Genomic DNA, 17,586 nt, shown 5'->3' with positions numbered 1-17,586 from the left:
GGAAAAAATGATTAACATTACTATTTTAGCCAAAAAAATATTTGGAAAATAAAGACAGCCAAATGCGTTTGCTTGCTTTTATCTTCAGTAAGACCAATCTCGCATTCAACAGGAGAAGTTTCAATTTTCAGCTAGGGGCGAAAGTTATTGCTCATCACAGAAAGAAAGCAAACGTAAACAGCATTTGAAGAGTTTTAATAGAAATATATATATTCAACTCACCGCGCAGTGATGGGTAGTCCGGCTAACAACTGGAAAGCTAAATAGAACTTCTTAAATCTTGAAAACTAACGAACAATTTTGTACAATAAAATATAGTTTATTGCATTGCGAATGTCACTTAAATGCATCTGAAATCTAGTTTTGTATTTCTACACATAAAAACACTCCTTAAACTTAGAAACTATGCAAATTTGTAGCCGTCTCCTCTACAAAAAACCGTAGAGTTTTCTACTTTTAAAACCTAATCCTATAGAAACTTTTTATTCCTGAGCTTCTCTGTCCCTATCCTTATCCTTCTTCTTCTTCTTTTTCTTCTCCTTTTCTACTGGCTCCGCATCCTCCTCAGCAGCTGGGGCCTCATCCTCGCCCTTGTGCTTCTTTTTCTTCTTCTTTTTGTCCTTGGCCGGTGTCTCTTCAGACGCTACGGGCGCCGCCGATTCCTCAACACTTGAGGTGCTCAGCTTGCGCTACACAAACAAATGGAAGGATTATTTTTCAGTAAAATGTTAAGTTGAGTACAATGATGATATCCTACCTTGGATGGTTCACTGGAGCCATTTGTAGGAGCTGGCTCAGGAGCCGCGGCCGTCTTCTTGGCACTGTAATCCACGAACCCAGTCAGCCACTCCTTGGGCGTGTTCTCGTTTGGCCTGCCGAACTTGTCCAGCTTGCCGGCGGCAATCAGCGCTTTCTTGGCTGACGCCTTCGGTCCCAAGCCCCACTTGCGAGGGTATGTGTCGCGCTCCATAATCACACGCTTTATCTTGGCTACCACACCATGGTCGCACGACGACATGGTGGCCGTAGTCATCAGGGCAATGGCCAGGCAAATAGCCTCGCCCTTGGTGGTGCAAATGACAATCTCCTGATCAATCTCAATGCCATCCTCATAACGCAGAACGCCGGGCAACATAATCTTAGCACCATAACATACGGCATTAACCTGAAGATAGAACGGGGGATATAGTTGGGTCAGATTCGAAAGATATTTGTTTAGAAGATATGAATTTGATGAGAGGGAATGTCGTCTGAAATTTCTTTGTCGAACGCGCGGAGGAAGCGCTGCCCAACATACACACATCAGTGGCGGTTGCTGTTCCCAATCATAGTCACAGGCGCTCGTGGGGATTGCAAGCACCTGCCGGCTTAATATCATGGGGTAGTTAAACAAAATCTGGCACCGAAACTCACCGAACTGTCCTTCATGATGATTCGTTTGTGGTTGACCAGCAGACCCTCCAACGGCTTGATCACGCGTCGCAGCATTGACTCGTCCTTGTGGTTCTCATACAGCCACATGGCGTCCAGAACGTCGTGCATGGTCACCATGCCATCGCGCTCAGACTGAATTCCCGAGCGGACGCGACGGAGTTCCAACATTTGGCCACCGACGCCCAAGACCAGGCCCAGATGGACGCACATGGTACGGATGTAGGAGCCGGCCTCGCAACTAACCCAAAAAACACCTAAGCACGTGAGTAGTTGGCAGCGACGAAGGAGAGAAAGAGACACGGTGGTTTTAAAAAATAAAATGTGCATTTGCTTTGGTCGGCAAATACTGGAGTTTTTTGATTAAATCTAGACGAAATCCAGACTGCACGCCTGCCGGACAAGCACATTCCAGCGGCGACGCAGCGGCTTTACAAGAAACAATAGATAAAAAAGCTGAACTTACCCATATTGCGGCTCTCATCATAGTCCAACAGCTTGCTGTCATAAACCGTACGTACTCGCAACTGACGCTTCACAGCAGAGATAAGGGGCGGACGCTGGAAGAGAGCGCCGCGCAGTTTCTCCAGACCCTGGCGTACCTTGGCCACAGAATCGACGGCGCCGTGAAGCTTGAAGATGGCAACGTACTCCTTGCCGGCACTCTGCTGCGACTTAACCAGCCGAGTGGCTCGGTCGATGCAAACAATCAGGCAACCTGCCGAGCACGCGGTTGAACATTGAGGTTAGGTTAGGTCCGAACGAGAAAACTCGCGCATCGTGTGGCAGTGCAGGCTGACTTACCTGTGACTTTGGGATCGAGGGTGCCCGAGTGGCCAGTCTTCTCCACCTTCAGGATCTTCTTGATCCAGGCCACCACCTCGTGCGAACTCGGGTTCGAGGGTTTGTCCAGGTTGATGAAGCCCGTCTTCATGTACTCTCGGATATCGCGGTTCAGCGGCGAGGAGCCATGAGCCAGTGGCGTGTAGTGGTTGGAGCGGATGTTCAACTTATCGAAGTTCTTCAGCAGCAGCGGCCACTGTGAGGTGTCCAGCTCTGCGATCTTGGATGAGGGCTTGATGTGGAAGTTTCCCTCCTTCTGCAGCGTGCCAATGTCATCGCCGTCCAAGGGCTCCTCCTTGATCTTCTTCTTTTTCTTCTCCTTGCGCACCTCTGCGGGAAGATAGTCTTTGTAGTTGCAGCCCCATGTTCATTCATCAGTCCCAGCCACTTACCAACGTCAGCCATTTTGATGCGGTTGTCTGGTAGTGAGAGAAAAATTAAAGACTTCTGCACGTGTTGCGCGCGAATAGAAAAAGAAAAACACGTGGAATCGGTTAGTGGTGGAAATAAAAGCGAATGTGCAATCGACTAGTCGATAGTCAATATCGTTAAAACTCGATTGGATCAAAGCAATGTTGCGGCCAATGGGTTTTCTCATTGAACCTCGCTGCAAGAATAATTAAGAGTTATAGAATTGCTTTGTAAAAAACATAAAGTCCTGACCGTTGGGACCACTATCCATTCAAAATGCCTTGAGGAGGGTTCGCATTAATTAAAATATCGATATAATCATTCGATTGTATATAGAGTATGGGTTGAAACTTTGATAAGGGTAGAAGGCATTGCTAACAAAAAAAAGAAAACAATCCCAAGTTCAATTATTAAAAATTGTTAATTAAACTTTAACCAAGCCATGTCGAGACGTGGATTATTGCTGATGGGCCAGTGTATGCCCTGCATTAAACAGAATGCATCGAAGATACGCATTCGCCGCATGGAGATGGACAAAAACTTGAATATGGTAAGAGCTCAGCACCCATTGTGCCGCACGGAATTAACCAGTTTTCCTGCCGTTTCCCAAATAGTATTTCAAAAAGGACGAGTTTTACTTCGCCCACGATCCACAGAAGGTGTGCAAGACCGGTGACGTTGTCCTCATACGGGAACTGCCCGAGCGGCTCAGCCGCCTCATCACGCACGCTGTGGAAAAAGTCGTCTATCCGCTGGGTGACATAACCGACCCGCTCACCGGCAAAAAGGTGGTCGTGGGCAAGTACCGTGAGGATATTGAGATGGCCAACCAGCTGTTTGGCAAATCGTCGAAGGCATTCGACTACGAGAAGGCACCGCCGCGCGGTCGTCTAGAGGGAACGAAGGACTTCACGCACGGCGAGACCTACATCAAGTATCACGAGGATGGGAAGGACCAGCCTTTTGCAGTGTAACGTAGCATCTCTTTTACCATTATCTGTTAAGTTTCTAGATTGTTTGATAGTAAAGTGCATTAATTTGTCATAGAAGAAAAGAGGAAACCGTCTGTAGTTGATCCTTTTGACAATTCTTCTTTGTATATCAACCAAAATGGTTTTAGTTGTTGCTTTAAGCAATTTCATATGTTAACAAGAAAGGAAGCTAACTTCGGCACGCCGAAGTTTATATACCCTTGCAGATAGAACTTCTATGAATAAAAAACCATACAATACAAATTATATATCTTTGTGTTAAAAAACAATGAAGTAATACCTGCTTTCATTTCATTCACCTATACATATTATATTTGCAGTTTTACATTCACTGATTTGCATTTTTCCTCCACATCAAACGATCGTTTGTACGGCACCTATATGATATAGTCGTCCGATTTTCATGAAATTTACCACAAAATTTAAGACTTAAATTAAATGCCTATATCTAAAATTTGATGAAAATCAGTTGAAAACTGAAAAGGTTATAAATTTAATTGTATTAATTTCTCGATCGTTCCTATGGGAGCTATATGATATAGTAGTGCGATTTTCATAAAATTTTATGCAAAATTGTAGAGTATAGTAAAATGGCTATATCTCAAATTTGATCCAATTCTATTGAAAACTGAAAAAGTTAAAAATTTTTTTGTAAAAATTTTCCGATCATTCGTATGGCAGCTATATGATATAGTCGTCCGATCCAGCCCGTTCCGACATATATACGAGTGAGAGTATATAGAAGGCTAACTACAAAGTTTCATTCAGATAGCTTCAAAACTGAGAGACTAGTTTGCGTAGAAACGGACAGACGGACAGAAGGACAGACGGACAGACGGACATGGCTAGATCGACTCGGCTGTTGATCCTGATCAAGAATATATATACTTTATATAGTCGGAGGTGCCTCCTTCACTGCGTTGCAAACTTCTGACTGAAATTATAATACCGTGCAAGGGTATAAAAAGATAAACTCATATGTAGTGACCTCCAAAGGCTATTTTCCGACCACTAAAAGACATTGGTACTCGAATTCTCTACATATTTTATTTAAATGGTCGATATTTGTTTTGCATTTATTAATGATTTGTTTGTCTTTACGTATAAATGTATTCATTTCAACTTCCGCTCTCGCTGATCAACAGTTTTATGGTTTTTTTTTGTCTCATTTTCCTAATTTAAACGAGTTTTCCGTGTTGGGTGGTGTGCCGGGAGAGGACATTGCCGCCTACATTAATTTTTTGGAGCTCAGATTCGATCCATCCGTGCCATAAATTAAGCCGTAAACTAATCACAATCTCTTACGATCCTAAAGTTGTACTGGAGTATGGGGTTCGCCAGGTGAGCGCTGTCATCGCAAAGTTTTTGCTGTAACTGAGATTATTGAGGGATCACTGAAGGAGTTTGCTTTAAAGTCATTGGAACCCACCTGCTCGAGGTCCTGGCTGGCGCGCAGCATAAAGTCACGCAGGAAGTAGCCGCGGGCTGGCAAGTCCAATGCCAGAATGAGTTTGTTGTTGCCCAGCTGCTTGAGGATCTTTACCCCGCTGCTCACCGGGGCCTCGTCATCCTCGTTGAGCTGTGCATTGGCATTGGCCTTAGCCTGGTCGTCATCAATGCAGATGGACCACTGCAGCGGCTTGTTGGAGCTATTAACAAAAACAGATTTAATTCCATGTAAAAGGAGAGTTTTCTTTCTCAAACCTCAGATGGAGTTCCAGGCTACTGGCCTGGAGATACCGCGACACTGGAACTATATAGCTTATGTTGAGGGAACTACCCGTGCTCGGACAGAACTGCTCCACATCGATGCTGTGATTGTACTGAGCGGCCAGCACGCAACTGGCCACGCTCCAACAGTCCAATTGGAAAGGTGGCAGCACCGTCTCATCCGCTTTGGGTAGCTGCTCCTGGGCTGTTGCTGGTTGAACCAAACGATATACCGGATCTTCCTTGCTAGCCAGCACCGTTTCCGTTTCCTGTGGGAATTTCTTAGCCAAGGCATCGGTACTGTGCGAGGTCTTGCCAAGGAAACCGGTCTGCGACTCGGTCTCATTGCCAGTGGCTACGGCAATGGAAAGTGGCTGCGCCTCGATTATATCAGGATCCGGTTCCTGCTCCTCGGCCGATTGCAGATCGTCCTCGACATGCTGCTCCTTTACATTGGCATCTACATTATCCGGCTGCGGTTGAGTCGGTGGCAGTTCCTCGAAGCAAACGGACTGGTGAGTGAAAAGATTAATTTTCAATTCAAGATGGGTATTAAGAAGCTAGTCCTTACCTGACAATTGTCGCTGACAGACTCATCCCCATTGCATTCGGCCGGCTGGCCAAAGATTGGCGTCTTCATGCTCTTCTGCCTGATCCATTCCAGACTGCGTTGATTCGCCGAGCGCCTGCCCAGGTTGGATTCCCTCAGACCCGCTCCCTGGTACTCAAAGCCGTACACTCCGGTAATGGGATTGTCCACCGACTCGTTGGTGTTGCTCAGGTTCTGCAGATCCAGGGCATCCGGATTGTCGCTACTATTGCGCAAGGGCAGCGCCGGCGGCGGCACATCCAGCGCCTGGGAAAGCGGACTCTGGGCGGGCTCGGTGCTCACCTTGTTGGTGGTCAGGGCTAGGTTGGCCGTTGGTGGCGAAACCGTCTTATACACGTTCGTGTACACGGCGCCGGTGTTGAACTTGCGGATAGCATGACCCGCGACAGCTGTCGGAGGATCAGAGTCAGATGATGCCTCGGAGGCGGGGCTGGCAATGGTGCCCACCACCACGATATGTTCATCCAGCTTCAAAGGGGACAGCTGCGACTGCTTCTGCTGCTGCTGCTGGGCGTCAATGTCGATAGAGTTATTCTCAAAGTCCTGCGGCAAGGGAATGGCCTGCGGTGGCTTCTCCGTGGAGGCCACCGTCTCGTTGAGAGCCGGCGGCGGAAGAGTTTTTGCTGGCAAGGAAGGCACATGGACTGCCGGCGTCTGGAGCAACTTCTGACCCGCCACCTGACGCAGTGTCTCCTGTGAGATGGGCCACTTTGCCTTCTTGCTGTTTAGGGTCTTATTACTAAAACGTGGAGCCGTTGTTGTGAAGGAGGCATGCTTGAGGCTCTGCTGCTGGGCACCGGCCACCTGTGGCTTCGTCATCACAGCCGCCAGCTCCTCCGCCTCTTCCTCACCGGGGCGATATCCGGGCGGACGTGTGGTGCTAGTGGCATATATGCGACCTGGCCATCCGCCGTTGGTCTTGTTTCGGAAGAGCGTATGCAAATTGTGAAAGTAATGGCGGTCCTCATCGCTCAGGTGCGTCGATCCCGGCTCCGGACGGAATATGTGACCATTCCCAAAGATCTGGTAGCCGTCCATCTGCTGCTGTTTGTTGTGCTCCACGAAGTACAGCGTGGACACGGCCGCCAGACTGTAAAAAAACGGAATTAAATTCCATTCTGGGAGATATTAAGCTATATATATTCACCAAGCAGCCATCACGATGATCAGTAGGAAGATGACGATCTGCAGGGAACGACTGGAGCACACCTCGTAGCCATCACGACGGCTGCCGTAGGGTTTTAGGGCTCCACGCTCCGGCAGCAGGCAGCGCGGCTCCAGCAGATCCTTGGCACGAAGTTGCTGGCTGTTTTGGCCAATGTTGGCACGCTCCAGGTGTTCGATTCGGTGTTCCAGCGACCCAGTCACCTTGCACAGCTCCTTTACGGCCCCGATATTTTCCATGAGGATGCGATCCTGCAACAAGGATAAGGTGTTACAAGAAGCTTGGCAGAAAAATCTCTCTTCCTCACCTTGTTGACCAGCAGGAAGTTCTCAATGACCTCTCCGTTGGGCAGCACCACGCTGCCAGCCTCTTGAACCGCATCGGGTATGACTTCGCGCACCTCCTGGGCAATCACTCCGGTGTCCACAATCTCCCGCGTGTCACTCTCGCGCCGCAGCCCCGAGTGGACGGCAAACTCCGGCTCATAGCGATAGCGCACTATCCGAATCTTCTGCAGATTGCGAAGCTGCACCGACGTATCCAGCTCACCGATCTCCTGCTTGGCTCGACTGTCACTTGGTTGGACAATGTGCCCGGAGACCTTCAGGTTGCCATGCACCACCAGGCTCTCATCCGGGCGATCAGTGTTGATGCCCACGCGGCCGGCATGGAACACCGACTCCTGGGTTAGGCCGCGTTGCCAGCAAAGATCCACATCGGACTCAAACTGACCCGGATTCGAGGCACGCACGATAATCTTCTCGCTGCCGTGGCTCACCACGGGAAAGTTTCCAGAGATTGTATGGACATGCAGACCAACCACCAGCTGAAAGAAGCGCTGCTCCGGATTGGGACGACCCTTCTTGCGCATATTGTTGTTAGTCGTCTCCGAAAAGTGCAGTCGGCCGACAGTGATCTTGCTGACGATGTGCTTCTGGAGATCGATGCTGTAGGAAGAATATTTTTCGTAAAAAATATATTTCTTCAATCCCCAACAGATCTACTTACGGTACGGGATAGAAGGCCTTCTTGGAGCGATCCGACTGGCTCTGCTCCACGCGGATGGTCTGATTGGGCGCCTCAAACTTGACGCCATAAAAATGCAAGTGGAAGGATTTGATTTTCTCGAAGCCGGACGGTGTCTTCACGAATTTGGCATCGCCCTGGAGGCGCGCATGGCAAGTAACCTGGAAGTGGTTCTTCTTCTGGCACACGTACGCGTCGTCCGAGACGCTAAAGTTGAATCCCTTGTCCGCGTCCACGCGGTAGTAGATCACAGACAGCTCCTGGAGGTCCTGGTCGACGAGCTTGTGCCAGTGCTCCGGCTGGAAGGCATTGAAGCGGATGCACTGTCCTCCCGCCGGATCTCCAGCTTCGCTCCCCGAACCCGACCCGGATCCCGATCCCTGAGCCACTCCGCCACCGCCGCTCGACTGTCCGTCGAGGCTGTTGTCCGCCTGCGAATGAACGGCGGACAAGGCTGGCGATACGGAGGCGGAACAGTGCGAGGGTGCCGGCGTTGTTGCTGTCGTTGGCGTGGGTGTCGGCGTGGCCAGCGAGTGGTGGGAGGCGCGCAGGGGGCTCATCCGCAGACCAGCGTCCACCTTCGGCACCGGCGAAAACTCTGGACAGTCGAGCTGCGTGGACATCTTACGCTTGCGCGACAGCGAGTGCACGGGCGTGGAGGGAGCGGATACACGATTTAGCGACAGCTGGCTGGTTCCGATCACCTGGACCCGGTCACCCAGTCCCAAGGCCGAGGTCAGCGTGCAGGTGGATAGGTTCTGGTAGCTCCCAGCCGCATACATCCCCGCTGCTCCCAATGCATTGTCGTAGTAGAGCATCTGGTCCTGGCCCAGGTCTTGGAGGTGCTGCAGATGCTGTTGCTGGTGTGGGAGAAACTGTTGCTCGCTGAGTTGCTGCTGCTGCTGCTGCTGTTGATGATGCTGCTGCTGCTGCATCTGTTGCTGTTGCTGCTGGGAGAGTAGGTTCCCCGGATTCATTATGAGCCCGGTTTCGTGCTTCACCCGCACATCGGCTTGCGGAGTGGCAAAGTGATGCTGCTGCTGTTGCTGCGGAGGAGATGCGTACTGGCCTAGGTCTGTCTGCAACAGATTCCCCTGATGCTGCATGTGCGTTAGTCCAGGATAAATCAGCTCCCGGCCCGGCATGGCCATACCATGCGCCTCACCCAGCGGACTGTAGGCGGGCTGCGAGTCCGGCGGACTCTCCGGCAACTGTGGATGCACATGCGCTTGCACCTGTGTCGACACCGGGGTGCTTAGACCCATCCGTCCGGAATCCAAGCCGTTCATGGGCGGTGTGTGGGGAGAGTCCATGTGGGTGCCGCCACCAGCACCACTACCAGCACCGGGGGCCAGATGCCCGTTATGGTCATTGTGTCCCAACTGGATGCTGTCGTCAAAGTCTCCCTGCATCAGCAGATCCAGATTGTCTATGCCTTCATTGTGTATGTCTGCCAGATCTTGGGGGGCTGTGGGCATAGAGGAATTACGATTTTATTAGATGTTTAATTTTATCTGAAATTAAATAAGATTTAAATCCGATAAACTGCAATCTAAATTTTTTATATCATATGACACATTGAGAAATATATTTATACAATATACAAGTTATTTATGTTGAACTTGAACTTAATAAAATAATCTCTCTTGTTTTCTATATAAATATTTATGCTACTTTATAGCTTATAACTTACCTAGAAATATTCTTAAAAATTACATTCCTTAACTGTTTAATATATTAAACTAAAGTTGTTACAATAAATAAATTATCGAAAAATGATATTGAGAGGGTTTATAGTTTTCAAAAGAACTCTCCTTTTATTCACCTAGCCTTTGCTAAATAAAATAAAATAAATATGTTTCAAGTCTAGAAAGCCGGATAAATTAAATGAAGAAAGTAAATAATAAGCACACTGCTATGAAAGTAATATCTAAATAATGGCAAAATAAGTTCTTTATCATCCAAAGTAGACCAAAGTCCGACGACTCAGACAGCGAAAACAAATTTCAGTTTCCCCTTATATAGAAATTAAATATCGTACGTGTTTGTGGGGGCGTTTACCAGGCATACGCAGAGATTATTAATATAATTATTATTTTTGCCGTTAAATGTGAAAAACAGATTCGGGTTACTCTAAAAAACAGGGAGCGCACAACATTGATAAGCCCTGAAAATCCCAGTCTGTGTTTGATCGATAAAAGCCCAGCCGAGGAGCGAGTGAATTTGTTGACGTGCCAAATAAATTGTTGTGTAATTTATGCATAGATCCTACGAGCGCGGTTCAGAGGGAGGATTATGTTAACATTTACATTTACCATTCAATGTCTTGGGGTAGTCCATAATTAATTTGTTGGTTCGTTCGCAGGAGGAGTTGGGAAGTCAACAAGGACTTCGTTCAGTGCCAGCGGCTACTAGCAGCGTCTGCACTGATGGCCAAGTTAGCAGCTGACTAACCAGCATCCATGGAAACACAAATGGGTTTTTTGAATTGAGTTTTTCGTCTACTTCTGCTGCTGCTGCATTTTGTATCTTGTATCTGAGAAAACAATTATCTAACGCACGTATGAGCGAGCATACGGTTGATGCACTCTTCACAATCCGCTGAGCAGCGAAAATGCAACGGGGGCGGGTGCTCCAAGTGATTAAAAAATTAAAAGCTCAACTGGATAACTGAGCTGGAGCCATAGTCCAACTAATACATCGGCATGGTAACCAATGAAAGCGAAGATGAAAACGAAACCAAATTGCTGGAATAAAAGCAGCAACACTAGTAACATTAGCAACACCACCAAGTACCAGCAGCAGCAGCAGCAGCAGCAGCAGAAGCAGGGCTTCAAATTCAAATCAAAGCACAAACTATTGTTTACACAATTGTTCTGGGATATGTAAATAATAAATAGAAGAAATATTGTTACAAATGCATCCCCCCAGGTTATCCGCGAACCAAAACTGTTTTCACAATCTCAAATGTAACTTTGTAACTTTGCAACTCTATTATTTGGTTAGTCACTTGGCGGTACGTCGGATGCGGATAGAAAATATCTGAGCACTGACTGAGTGAGGGCAGCGGCAGCGGTATCATAACCAGTGTGCAAATATTTGGGCTTCCGTCCCGCCGCCAGGCGAGTCAATCGAGTTGGTCGTGTTATTGATCAAACAACCTGCTCGTTTCGTGAGCCGTACAAGTGGCATGCAAATCCCACGGAGGGGGAGTTGTTCCATAGCAAATCGTACAGAAAAATATATTAAGCGATTCCCCAGCTATCATATATATATCCTGATTGTCTCATTCCGTAGGCTATCTGTAACTGTGTTTGTCAGTGTTAGAGATGCAGGTCCTCAGACAGGGATCGAAAATACTCTAATTCTACAGAGAGAAAGAGAGATCTCGGTCTTTAACTTGGGTTTCTCTTTTGGATTAGCTTGGCTTTAATTACATTATTTTAACTTAGTTTGTCTAACAAACTTATATCTATAAATTATGACTTTATGTCCCCCTCAAAAATCCATCTTTTTTGGGACATTTCATGGCCAAATTGCCAAAACCCATATATATTCCGAATCACAATTTAAGTTTTAGTTATTTAATATCAAATTATTGGGAAAAAAGTTGACAACAAAATTGTTCGCCAATTTTTCAAAATTTTATAAGGGGTTAAAATCGTTAAGTTGTCAAAAATTCAAAAAAAAACTTTTCAATAATTCAAATATTTTTATTCTGTATGCAGACTTATTTTCCTGATAAAACCTTTCACAGAACAGCTTACCGAATTGAAATTGATGCTTTTTTGGCTGAGTTATGGAATTTTTAAACTTTCATTTGTTTATCAAAATTGAATCAATAAATAAAGATTTTAAGTCCTAAAAAAAAATATATTTTTCAGATTTTTTGAGGGCATGTCATGGCCAATGATTGCAAGATTTCGTATATAATCTGAGTCACAATTTAAGTCTAAATAACAAATTAGGAAAAATCCGAAAATCTAACCTTTTGATGTATTTTTAGATAAAAATAAATAAATTGCCCCAAAATATCGATGTTTAAACAGCACATTAAATCATCTTTTACCAATGTGAATTTAATAGCTTGCTTAATTTTGCTTTTAACTAACCAAACTAAATACTTATAATTGGAAGTATATAACATAACTATAAAAAATATAAATTCTACATTTAAGGTTGCCAAATGCTATATCCCTATACCTCACTAAGGGTATAATAATCCCAATCTAAGGCTCCCTTGCTGTTTATATCTATTTTCGGTAGCCACTTTGGTTGTCAATGACGAGGCAAGTCGGGCCTAGCCTTCAACGGGGCCACAGCAAGGACCCCATTTGAATTTGAATTTGTTATCCTTGCCAAAAATATATATAAATATGTTACATACGTATATGCATCTAAACACTTGTGGTAATCGGTAATAGTGGAATTCGCTTATTGTGTACTTACAGAGGCCTAAGAAATCAAGGTCCATATTCAAGTTACTTCAGCTGCATCCTGTTCACGTTGCTACAGCATGACTGGTGTCGGACCTGCAAATATAAATCAGAGAGATGTGACCATGGTCAAGCTCAAACTTCACATGCCATCGAAGTAAACTTTGTAGAAATTTTGCAATTCGAATATACACTTTGCTTATCGCATTTATTAAGTAGAACACACAGTAGTAGTTGGAGACATTTTCCTAATATTTCACAGTTCCGTTGAAAGTCACATTTACTTTCTGCGAATGTTTATATTTGAGGGAAGCCTTTAGGGCTGTAAATGAAATGCTACTTGGTTGTTGTCTAGCGATAAGGCCTATTCTAATGTTCTAATGTATATTCTGTTCTGGATATATGTTTTATAATATTTTTAGATATGTTTGCCAAAAAAAAACAAACCAAAGTAATGCTTAAGATAAAATAGAATTAAGTTGAAAGTTTCAAAATCAGTTTTAAGTTTTAAATTTCTTAAGAACGGTGGCACAAATTTGTCAAGGGTTAGAGATCTCATTTAATTTTCCTAATTCTCTACAAATCTTTCTTTAATTCCGCAATCAAATCGTCATTTATACATTTATGCATATATTCTCAGAATTTATATCTAAAAAGTCTGGCTGCAAAACAACGCAAAAAGCAGAAAAAGAAAACAAAAACAAACATAAATGCCAGATAAGTGAATCGCGCTTCCAGCTGGAACTTGCGGCGTCTGGGCAGCAGCTTTATCCGCTTGGTGTGGGGGTCAGAAAACAACACGGATTCCATGCTATATGCAGCAGTAAATAATTTGCATCAACACGTGACACTCGACTACTAATAAAATGTGTAATGAAAATAGCTTTAACTGAGCTATTTAGTAATGCAAATGAATGATGAAAGGGCCTTGTTGATGAGCATGGAATGCTGGCCCAAAGACCCTCTTAAGTATGCAATAAAACGTAAGATTTACTAACTTCTGTTCTTGTTTTAAGAGTTTAACATACAAATTTTTAAAACCATTTTATATTCTTTACAATTTGTATTCACATTTTTAATGTCATACCCAATACAGAAGCAAAGAATATCAATTTAAACTAATATATCGTCACACGTGGCGTATACGCAATATCAACTTTTTGTATTATAAGATCAAATGAAATATCTTTTGAATAAAATGAAATAGTTTTACAAATCATAATAAAACACACTTCTAATATCATACCTAACACAGAAGCAAAGATTATCCATTTAAAATAAGATATCGTCATACGTGGCGTATACGCAATATCAGTTTTGTTGATTTTAATAGCAAATAAAATATCTTTTCAACTAATTTGGGGCTGTAATTAAACAGGGCCAGGCCTTGGGTTCGATTTTAACTCTTCCCTTATACGATCGCATAATGCTGAGATTACTTAAAAGTGGGTTTTCGAAGGCAGACTTTGCCTCCGCTTTGTCATGGCTGTTTTGTCGCAATGATTTTGATTGAATTAACGCCCTGGCTTTCATATAGATGTACTACATACACATGCATATACAGATATATAGTATCTCCTGGGGCTACTGGCGCGTCAGATAAAGAACGCTTCCTCCTATAATAATATAATGAAATGCTCAAGTGATTTGATTTAGTCGGACGCCGTTGCGGCAGGGCAACTAAAAATAAACCAAAAAAGCGAGCCAAAAAAACCAGACTCATGCTCGTGACGAGAGTTTCACTTGAAGATGCTGCCAAGACAAGAAAGAAAAAAAAACTACGAAAAAACCTGTAGTTGTCGGCTATTGATTGTTGTTTACGGAGTCGGAAGTTAATATCTGTGTTTGCTGATATCCAAACTTTGCAGGGCACCGCGCTTGACTTCTTTAACTTTGACTTTGGCGTGGCCTAAGCTCATCCTTGAGGCTGCCATGGCTTTGGCATTCGACGGAATTCTGTCTCATCATCATGCCGGGGCATTTAGCGTTTTATTAGCATTTCAATAAATCTGCAAAATATCCACAGAGTTTTGTACGACACATCTCTCGCGCTCTCGTGTGGCGTGCGGCTGTTTGAAACACGAAATTAAATGCCAAAAACCGCCACAGATTGCACGTAAGCAACGATCAAATTGAGCCATAAATATGAATAAAATTCACTACAAGTATTTATTGTTGCTTCTGCTGCTGCTACCAGCAACAGTGCTAATTGCTGCTGGCATGGGATTCACTCAGCCAAACAAGTCAATTACGCTTAGGGGGTTACTCTCTTTGGCCAGCCAGCTGGTCAGTCAGGCATCCAGAATTGGTTTATCAACTTATCGTTGAACCCATGACTTTAATTTGGCCAAAAAGCCAAGCCCAAAACCGAGTTTAGACATCAAAATGTGTAGATGGGTTTTGGGAAAGGCGTCAGCAGGGTGGCAATTATCGAATTGAATTAGCATCAGGTGCCTAACTATATCGCCAAATATCTGAGCCAAGTGATCGAACCCTAAAGCCATATGGATTTCGCAAAAAATCTCAGCGATGAGGTTTATAGACCATTTATGATCTCTTTATAGTCTAGACGGAAGTGCGTCACATAAGTGTGAGTCAACGAGTGTGATGTGCCATTGATCTTAAGGCAAGTGCAACAATGGAAGCTGCTAAAACTAGCGCTAGATGTTAGGATTTAATTTAAATTGTAAATTTAACGGATGCAAGAAATGAAAAGAAAGTCCGTACAAGCGCCCCAAAGGAATGGAATATTCCATTTGTTATTGATCGCATATTTAGCATCTTTTCGGGTTTCCAGCTAAACGGATCCAAGCAGCCCCCGGGTCCGGATCCCCCTGAGCTCCCGCCCCCGCCTATTAGCGAAAAAATAATCTATGCTAAACAGCTTTCAGCCTCGAGTGGCTCGCTGGCTGGCTGCTTCTTCGCCATCTAGATTGTTATTTATAAGTATCTTTGGCGTTTTTGCATTGGCTGTTTTTTTCTCAGCTTTTACATATTATTGCTGCCGCCGCTACAAGGCGAGTTGTAGTTGCTGTTTCTGTTACTGTTACTGTTGCTTTTGCTTTTGCTGGTAGCTGCCGTTCGAAACCCAACCGACCGGTTGACTTTTATGTCTTTGCCTGATGCTGCTGCTGCTGCCTGGATTGTGAGCGTCTTTTTGGGCTATGGGACACGTTTTTGCTTTTTTGCCTTTATTTTTTTACCCCGTTTTTTTCGTACTCTCCGAGAGGGTGATATTAGCTATAAGGTCAAAGAGGTTTCTATTGATTCTACATAGAAACACATACATATATAAAGTGGATCCTTTTCTACGCATACTTTCTTTAACCTTTATTAAGGTGTTAAAATTTTGAGAGTGGAAATGTTTTAAAAATCTTTTTGAGATAATAACTTGACTATATTTTAATTTCTCTTCTTTATTTACGCAATAAATAATTATTTTCGATGGGCAAATGCATGTGTTTTATGCTTTCTAAGTTAAGTTAAAGAAAAGTCCTTTAAAATAATGGATTTTTAAGGATCTGAGTCCATAGTGTGATATCGTTTGGAAGTTAACAGCCAATTAACAGAGGGAAATTTTAAAATATAAGCATTTTAAAGGAAGCGGAAACTGGAAAAGATTTCGATATTCTTATCGTGAGTCTTTATTTGTGTAAAAAGAGTTGCTAACTTTAACCTCTAGCAATGCCTGGTTTATGTTGTTTTTTTAATATAATAAATTTAATCTACCATTATATTGAAATAATATTACAAAAAGCTGCCTTAAAAATGTTACGATTCACGCTAAATTAAAAGTATTAGTCAATAGAACCACTTGGATATTTCAGAAAAATCTTTTAGATACACTTTTAAGGTATTCCCATCTTCGGTCATAAAACCAAGCCTCCGTTTCTCGCTTGTTTTTTGTTTTTGTGTGTATTTTTTATACGATTTTTTATTTTGGTTTAGCGCTTGGCACAGGTTGAGACGAGAAAAAGAAGTGGAAGAAGCGGCAGCGGACAAACTGGCCAAGATCGAAGTGGCGGAGCCGTAATCTCCGGCTTGTCTAGTGGCCGGAGCATAATGATCGAACTAATGAAATGAAGACGTGCAGTCGCGACGGCAAAAACAAAGCACTCACACTCAGACACACACTTGACAACAAAATAAATAAATAGTGTAGGTGCAAAAGCAACAAAAATAAAAACAAATCGTACAGAAACCCCTCGTTTTTTTGCCGCATTCTTCTGGCCGAATGTTATTGTTATTGGCTGAATGGAAAAGGTGAACTACGTTCAGTTTGTTTTTTTTTTTTATTTATTTGATTTGATTTTATTTTGTGTTTTTGGTGGGAGACTGGCTGGCTGACTGGCTATTGTTCGCCTGATTCTTTTCAGATTTGACAAGATTCGGGGTTACGTATACGCCACCTAATCACTCGTTTAGCACTCGGTTACTGTTACTGGATTTATTTCAGAACTTGCTTAGTTTTATCCAGTTTCTGCTTTCTTTTTGTGTTATTGCGCGGCGGGGGCGTTGGATTTCCCCTGCATTTCGTTAATAAAGAGTCTTATTTTTAACTAAAGTCGCGTTTAAATTAGTCGCACTCTCTCACACACACACTGTCGTTGGCACTTACACTCGCACAACACGCCGTTACTTTGATTGTTTACGAATTTGTTGCTGCACTCTCTCGCCGCTTGTACTTTTGTTGCTTGTCGTTTGTGTTTCACGCTTCGTATACGCGATGCAACTGTTACTAAGTTCGCGGTTTACGATTGCTTCTCCGTTTCAGTTTCAGTTTCAGTTTCGGTTTCTGTTTTTATTTCTCCACGATTATCCACTCTCTGTGGCGGAGCAACAATATCCAAATCCGTTGGAGTATAGACAGCAACTGGCTGAGCCGATCGCACACTCCAGAGCCGCTCAGCCGGCTCTCTTGCAAATCTTTGCTCTGATCAATGAAGCGCGGCTTTGCGGGTT

General features: G+C 44.1%; 3 protein-coding genes and 2 non-coding genes across 10 annotated transcripts; 1 reads left to right on the top strand and 4 right to left on the bottom strand.

Annotated features, from left to right (window-relative positions):
- Nucleotides 1–75: 75 nt before the first annotated feature.
- Nucleotides 76–164, bottom strand: LOC147644431 (small nucleolar RNA Me28S-Gm1083). The gene has a single exon (XR_015270798.1). It is a non-coding gene; the product is annotated as a small nucleolar RNA Me28S-Gm1083 (small nucleolar RNA).
- A 134-nt stretch (nucleotides 165–298) lies between these two features.
- On the bottom strand, nucleotides 299–2,831 carry Nop60B (dyskerin pseudouridine synthase 1 Nop60B). Of its 2 annotated transcripts, XM_020945710.2 has the most exons (6): nucleotides 2,667–2,831; nucleotides 2,236–2,604; nucleotides 1,898–2,149; nucleotides 1,414–1,688; nucleotides 758–1,165; nucleotides 299–689 (listed from the first exon to the last, which is right to left on the bottom strand). In XM_020945710.2, the coding sequence occupies exons 1-6, from the start codon at nucleotides 2,677–2,679 to the stop codon at nucleotides 483–485; spliced, it is 1,524 nt and encodes a 507-aa protein (XP_020801369.2). In that variant the 5' UTR covers nucleotides 2,680–2,831; the 3' UTR covers nucleotides 299–482. The 2 variants fall into 2 exon arrangements, with proteins under 2 accessions (XP_020801369.2, XP_086685192.1); XM_086829066.1 differs by lacking the exon at nucleotides 2,667–2,831 and having other exon boundaries at nucleotides 1,414–1,672; nucleotides 2,236–2,375.
- On the bottom strand, nucleotides 1,245–1,383 carry LOC147644430 (small nucleolar RNA snoR639/H1). The gene has a single exon (XR_015270804.1). It is a non-coding gene; the product is annotated as a small nucleolar RNA snoR639/H1 (small nucleolar RNA).
- mRpS17 (mitochondrial ribosomal protein S17) lies at nucleotides 2,599–3,746 on the top strand. The gene is made up of 2 exons (XM_020943683.2): nucleotides 2,599–3,235; nucleotides 3,300–3,746. Exons 1-2 carry the CDS (start codon nucleotides 3,128–3,130, stop codon nucleotides 3,657–3,659), a joined length of 468 nt encoding a protein of 155 aa, XP_020799342.1. The 5' UTR covers nucleotides 2,599–3,127; the 3' UTR covers nucleotides 3,660–3,746.
- A 959-nt stretch (nucleotides 3,747–4,705) lies between these two features.
- Nucleotides 4,706–17,556, bottom strand: LOC110177111 (uncharacterized). 5 transcript variants are annotated; one of them, XM_086829051.1, is made up of 9 exons: nucleotides 17,243–17,556; nucleotides 12,638–12,720; nucleotides 8,171–9,656; nucleotides 7,470–8,109; nucleotides 7,145–7,413; nucleotides 5,959–7,087; nucleotides 5,382–5,899; nucleotides 5,107–5,326; nucleotides 4,706–5,051 (listed from the first exon to the last, which is right to left on the bottom strand). In XM_086829051.1, the coding sequence occupies exons 2-9, from the start codon at nucleotides 12,660–12,662 to the stop codon at nucleotides 4,965–4,967; spliced, it is 4,374 nt and encodes a 1,457-aa protein (XP_086685177.1). In that variant the 5' UTR covers nucleotides 12,663–12,720; nucleotides 17,243–17,556; the 3' UTR covers nucleotides 4,706–4,964. The 5 variants fall into 5 exon arrangements, with proteins under 5 accessions (XP_086685177.1, XP_020799318.2, XP_086685178.1 ...); XM_020943659.2 differs by having other exon boundaries at nucleotides 4,706–5,045; XM_086829052.1 differs by lacking the exon at nucleotides 17,243–17,556 and adding an exon at nucleotides 17,034–17,127.
- Nucleotides 17,557–17,586: the final 30 nt, after the last annotated feature.

The sequence above is a fragment of the Drosophila serrata genome, unplaced genomic scaffold, assembly GCF_035046125.1.
Source record: "Drosophila serrata isolate PLE 108 unplaced genomic scaffold, ASM3504612v1 contig_184, whole genome shotgun sequence".
Taxonomy (NCBI): domain Eukaryota; kingdom Metazoa; phylum Arthropoda; class Insecta; order Diptera; family Drosophilidae; genus Drosophila; species Drosophila serrata.
Note: the sequence above shows the minus strand (reverse complement) of the source record. Positions and strands in the feature narration are given on the sequence as shown.

Excerpts from the sequence above, each read along its gene's own strand:
- Nop60B (XM_020945710.2), bottom strand. Across the intron at positions 2,150-2,235 it reads CCTCGATCCCAAAGTCACAG|GTTGCCTGATTGTTTGCATC; the intron begins GTAAGTCAGCCT and ends CGTGCTCGGCAG. Across the intron at positions 690-757 it reads GCTCCAGTGAACCATCCAAG|CGCAAGCTGAGCACCTCAAG; the intron begins GTAGGATATCAT and ends TTGTTTGTGTAG.
- mRpS17 (XM_020943683.2), top strand. The coding sequence starts at position 3,128 with ATGTCGAGACGTGGATTATTGCTGATGGGCCAGTGTATGCCCTGCATT. Across the intron at positions 3,236-3,299 it reads TGGACAAAAACTTGAATATG|TATTTCAAAAAGGACGAGTT; the intron begins GTAAGAGCTCAG and ends TTTCCCAAATAG.
- LOC110177111 (XM_086829051.1), bottom strand. The coding sequence starts at position 12,662 with ATGGACCTTGATTTCTTAGGCCTCT. Across the intron at positions 5,327-5,381 it reads AGCCTGGAACTCCATCTGAG|CTCCAACAAGCCGCTGCAGT; the intron begins GTTTGAGAAAGA and ends TTTTGTTAATAG. Across the intron at positions 5,052-5,106 it reads CCAGCCAGGACCTCGAGCAG|TTACAGCAAAAACTTTGCGA; the intron begins GTGGGTTCCAAT and ends CAATAATCTCAG.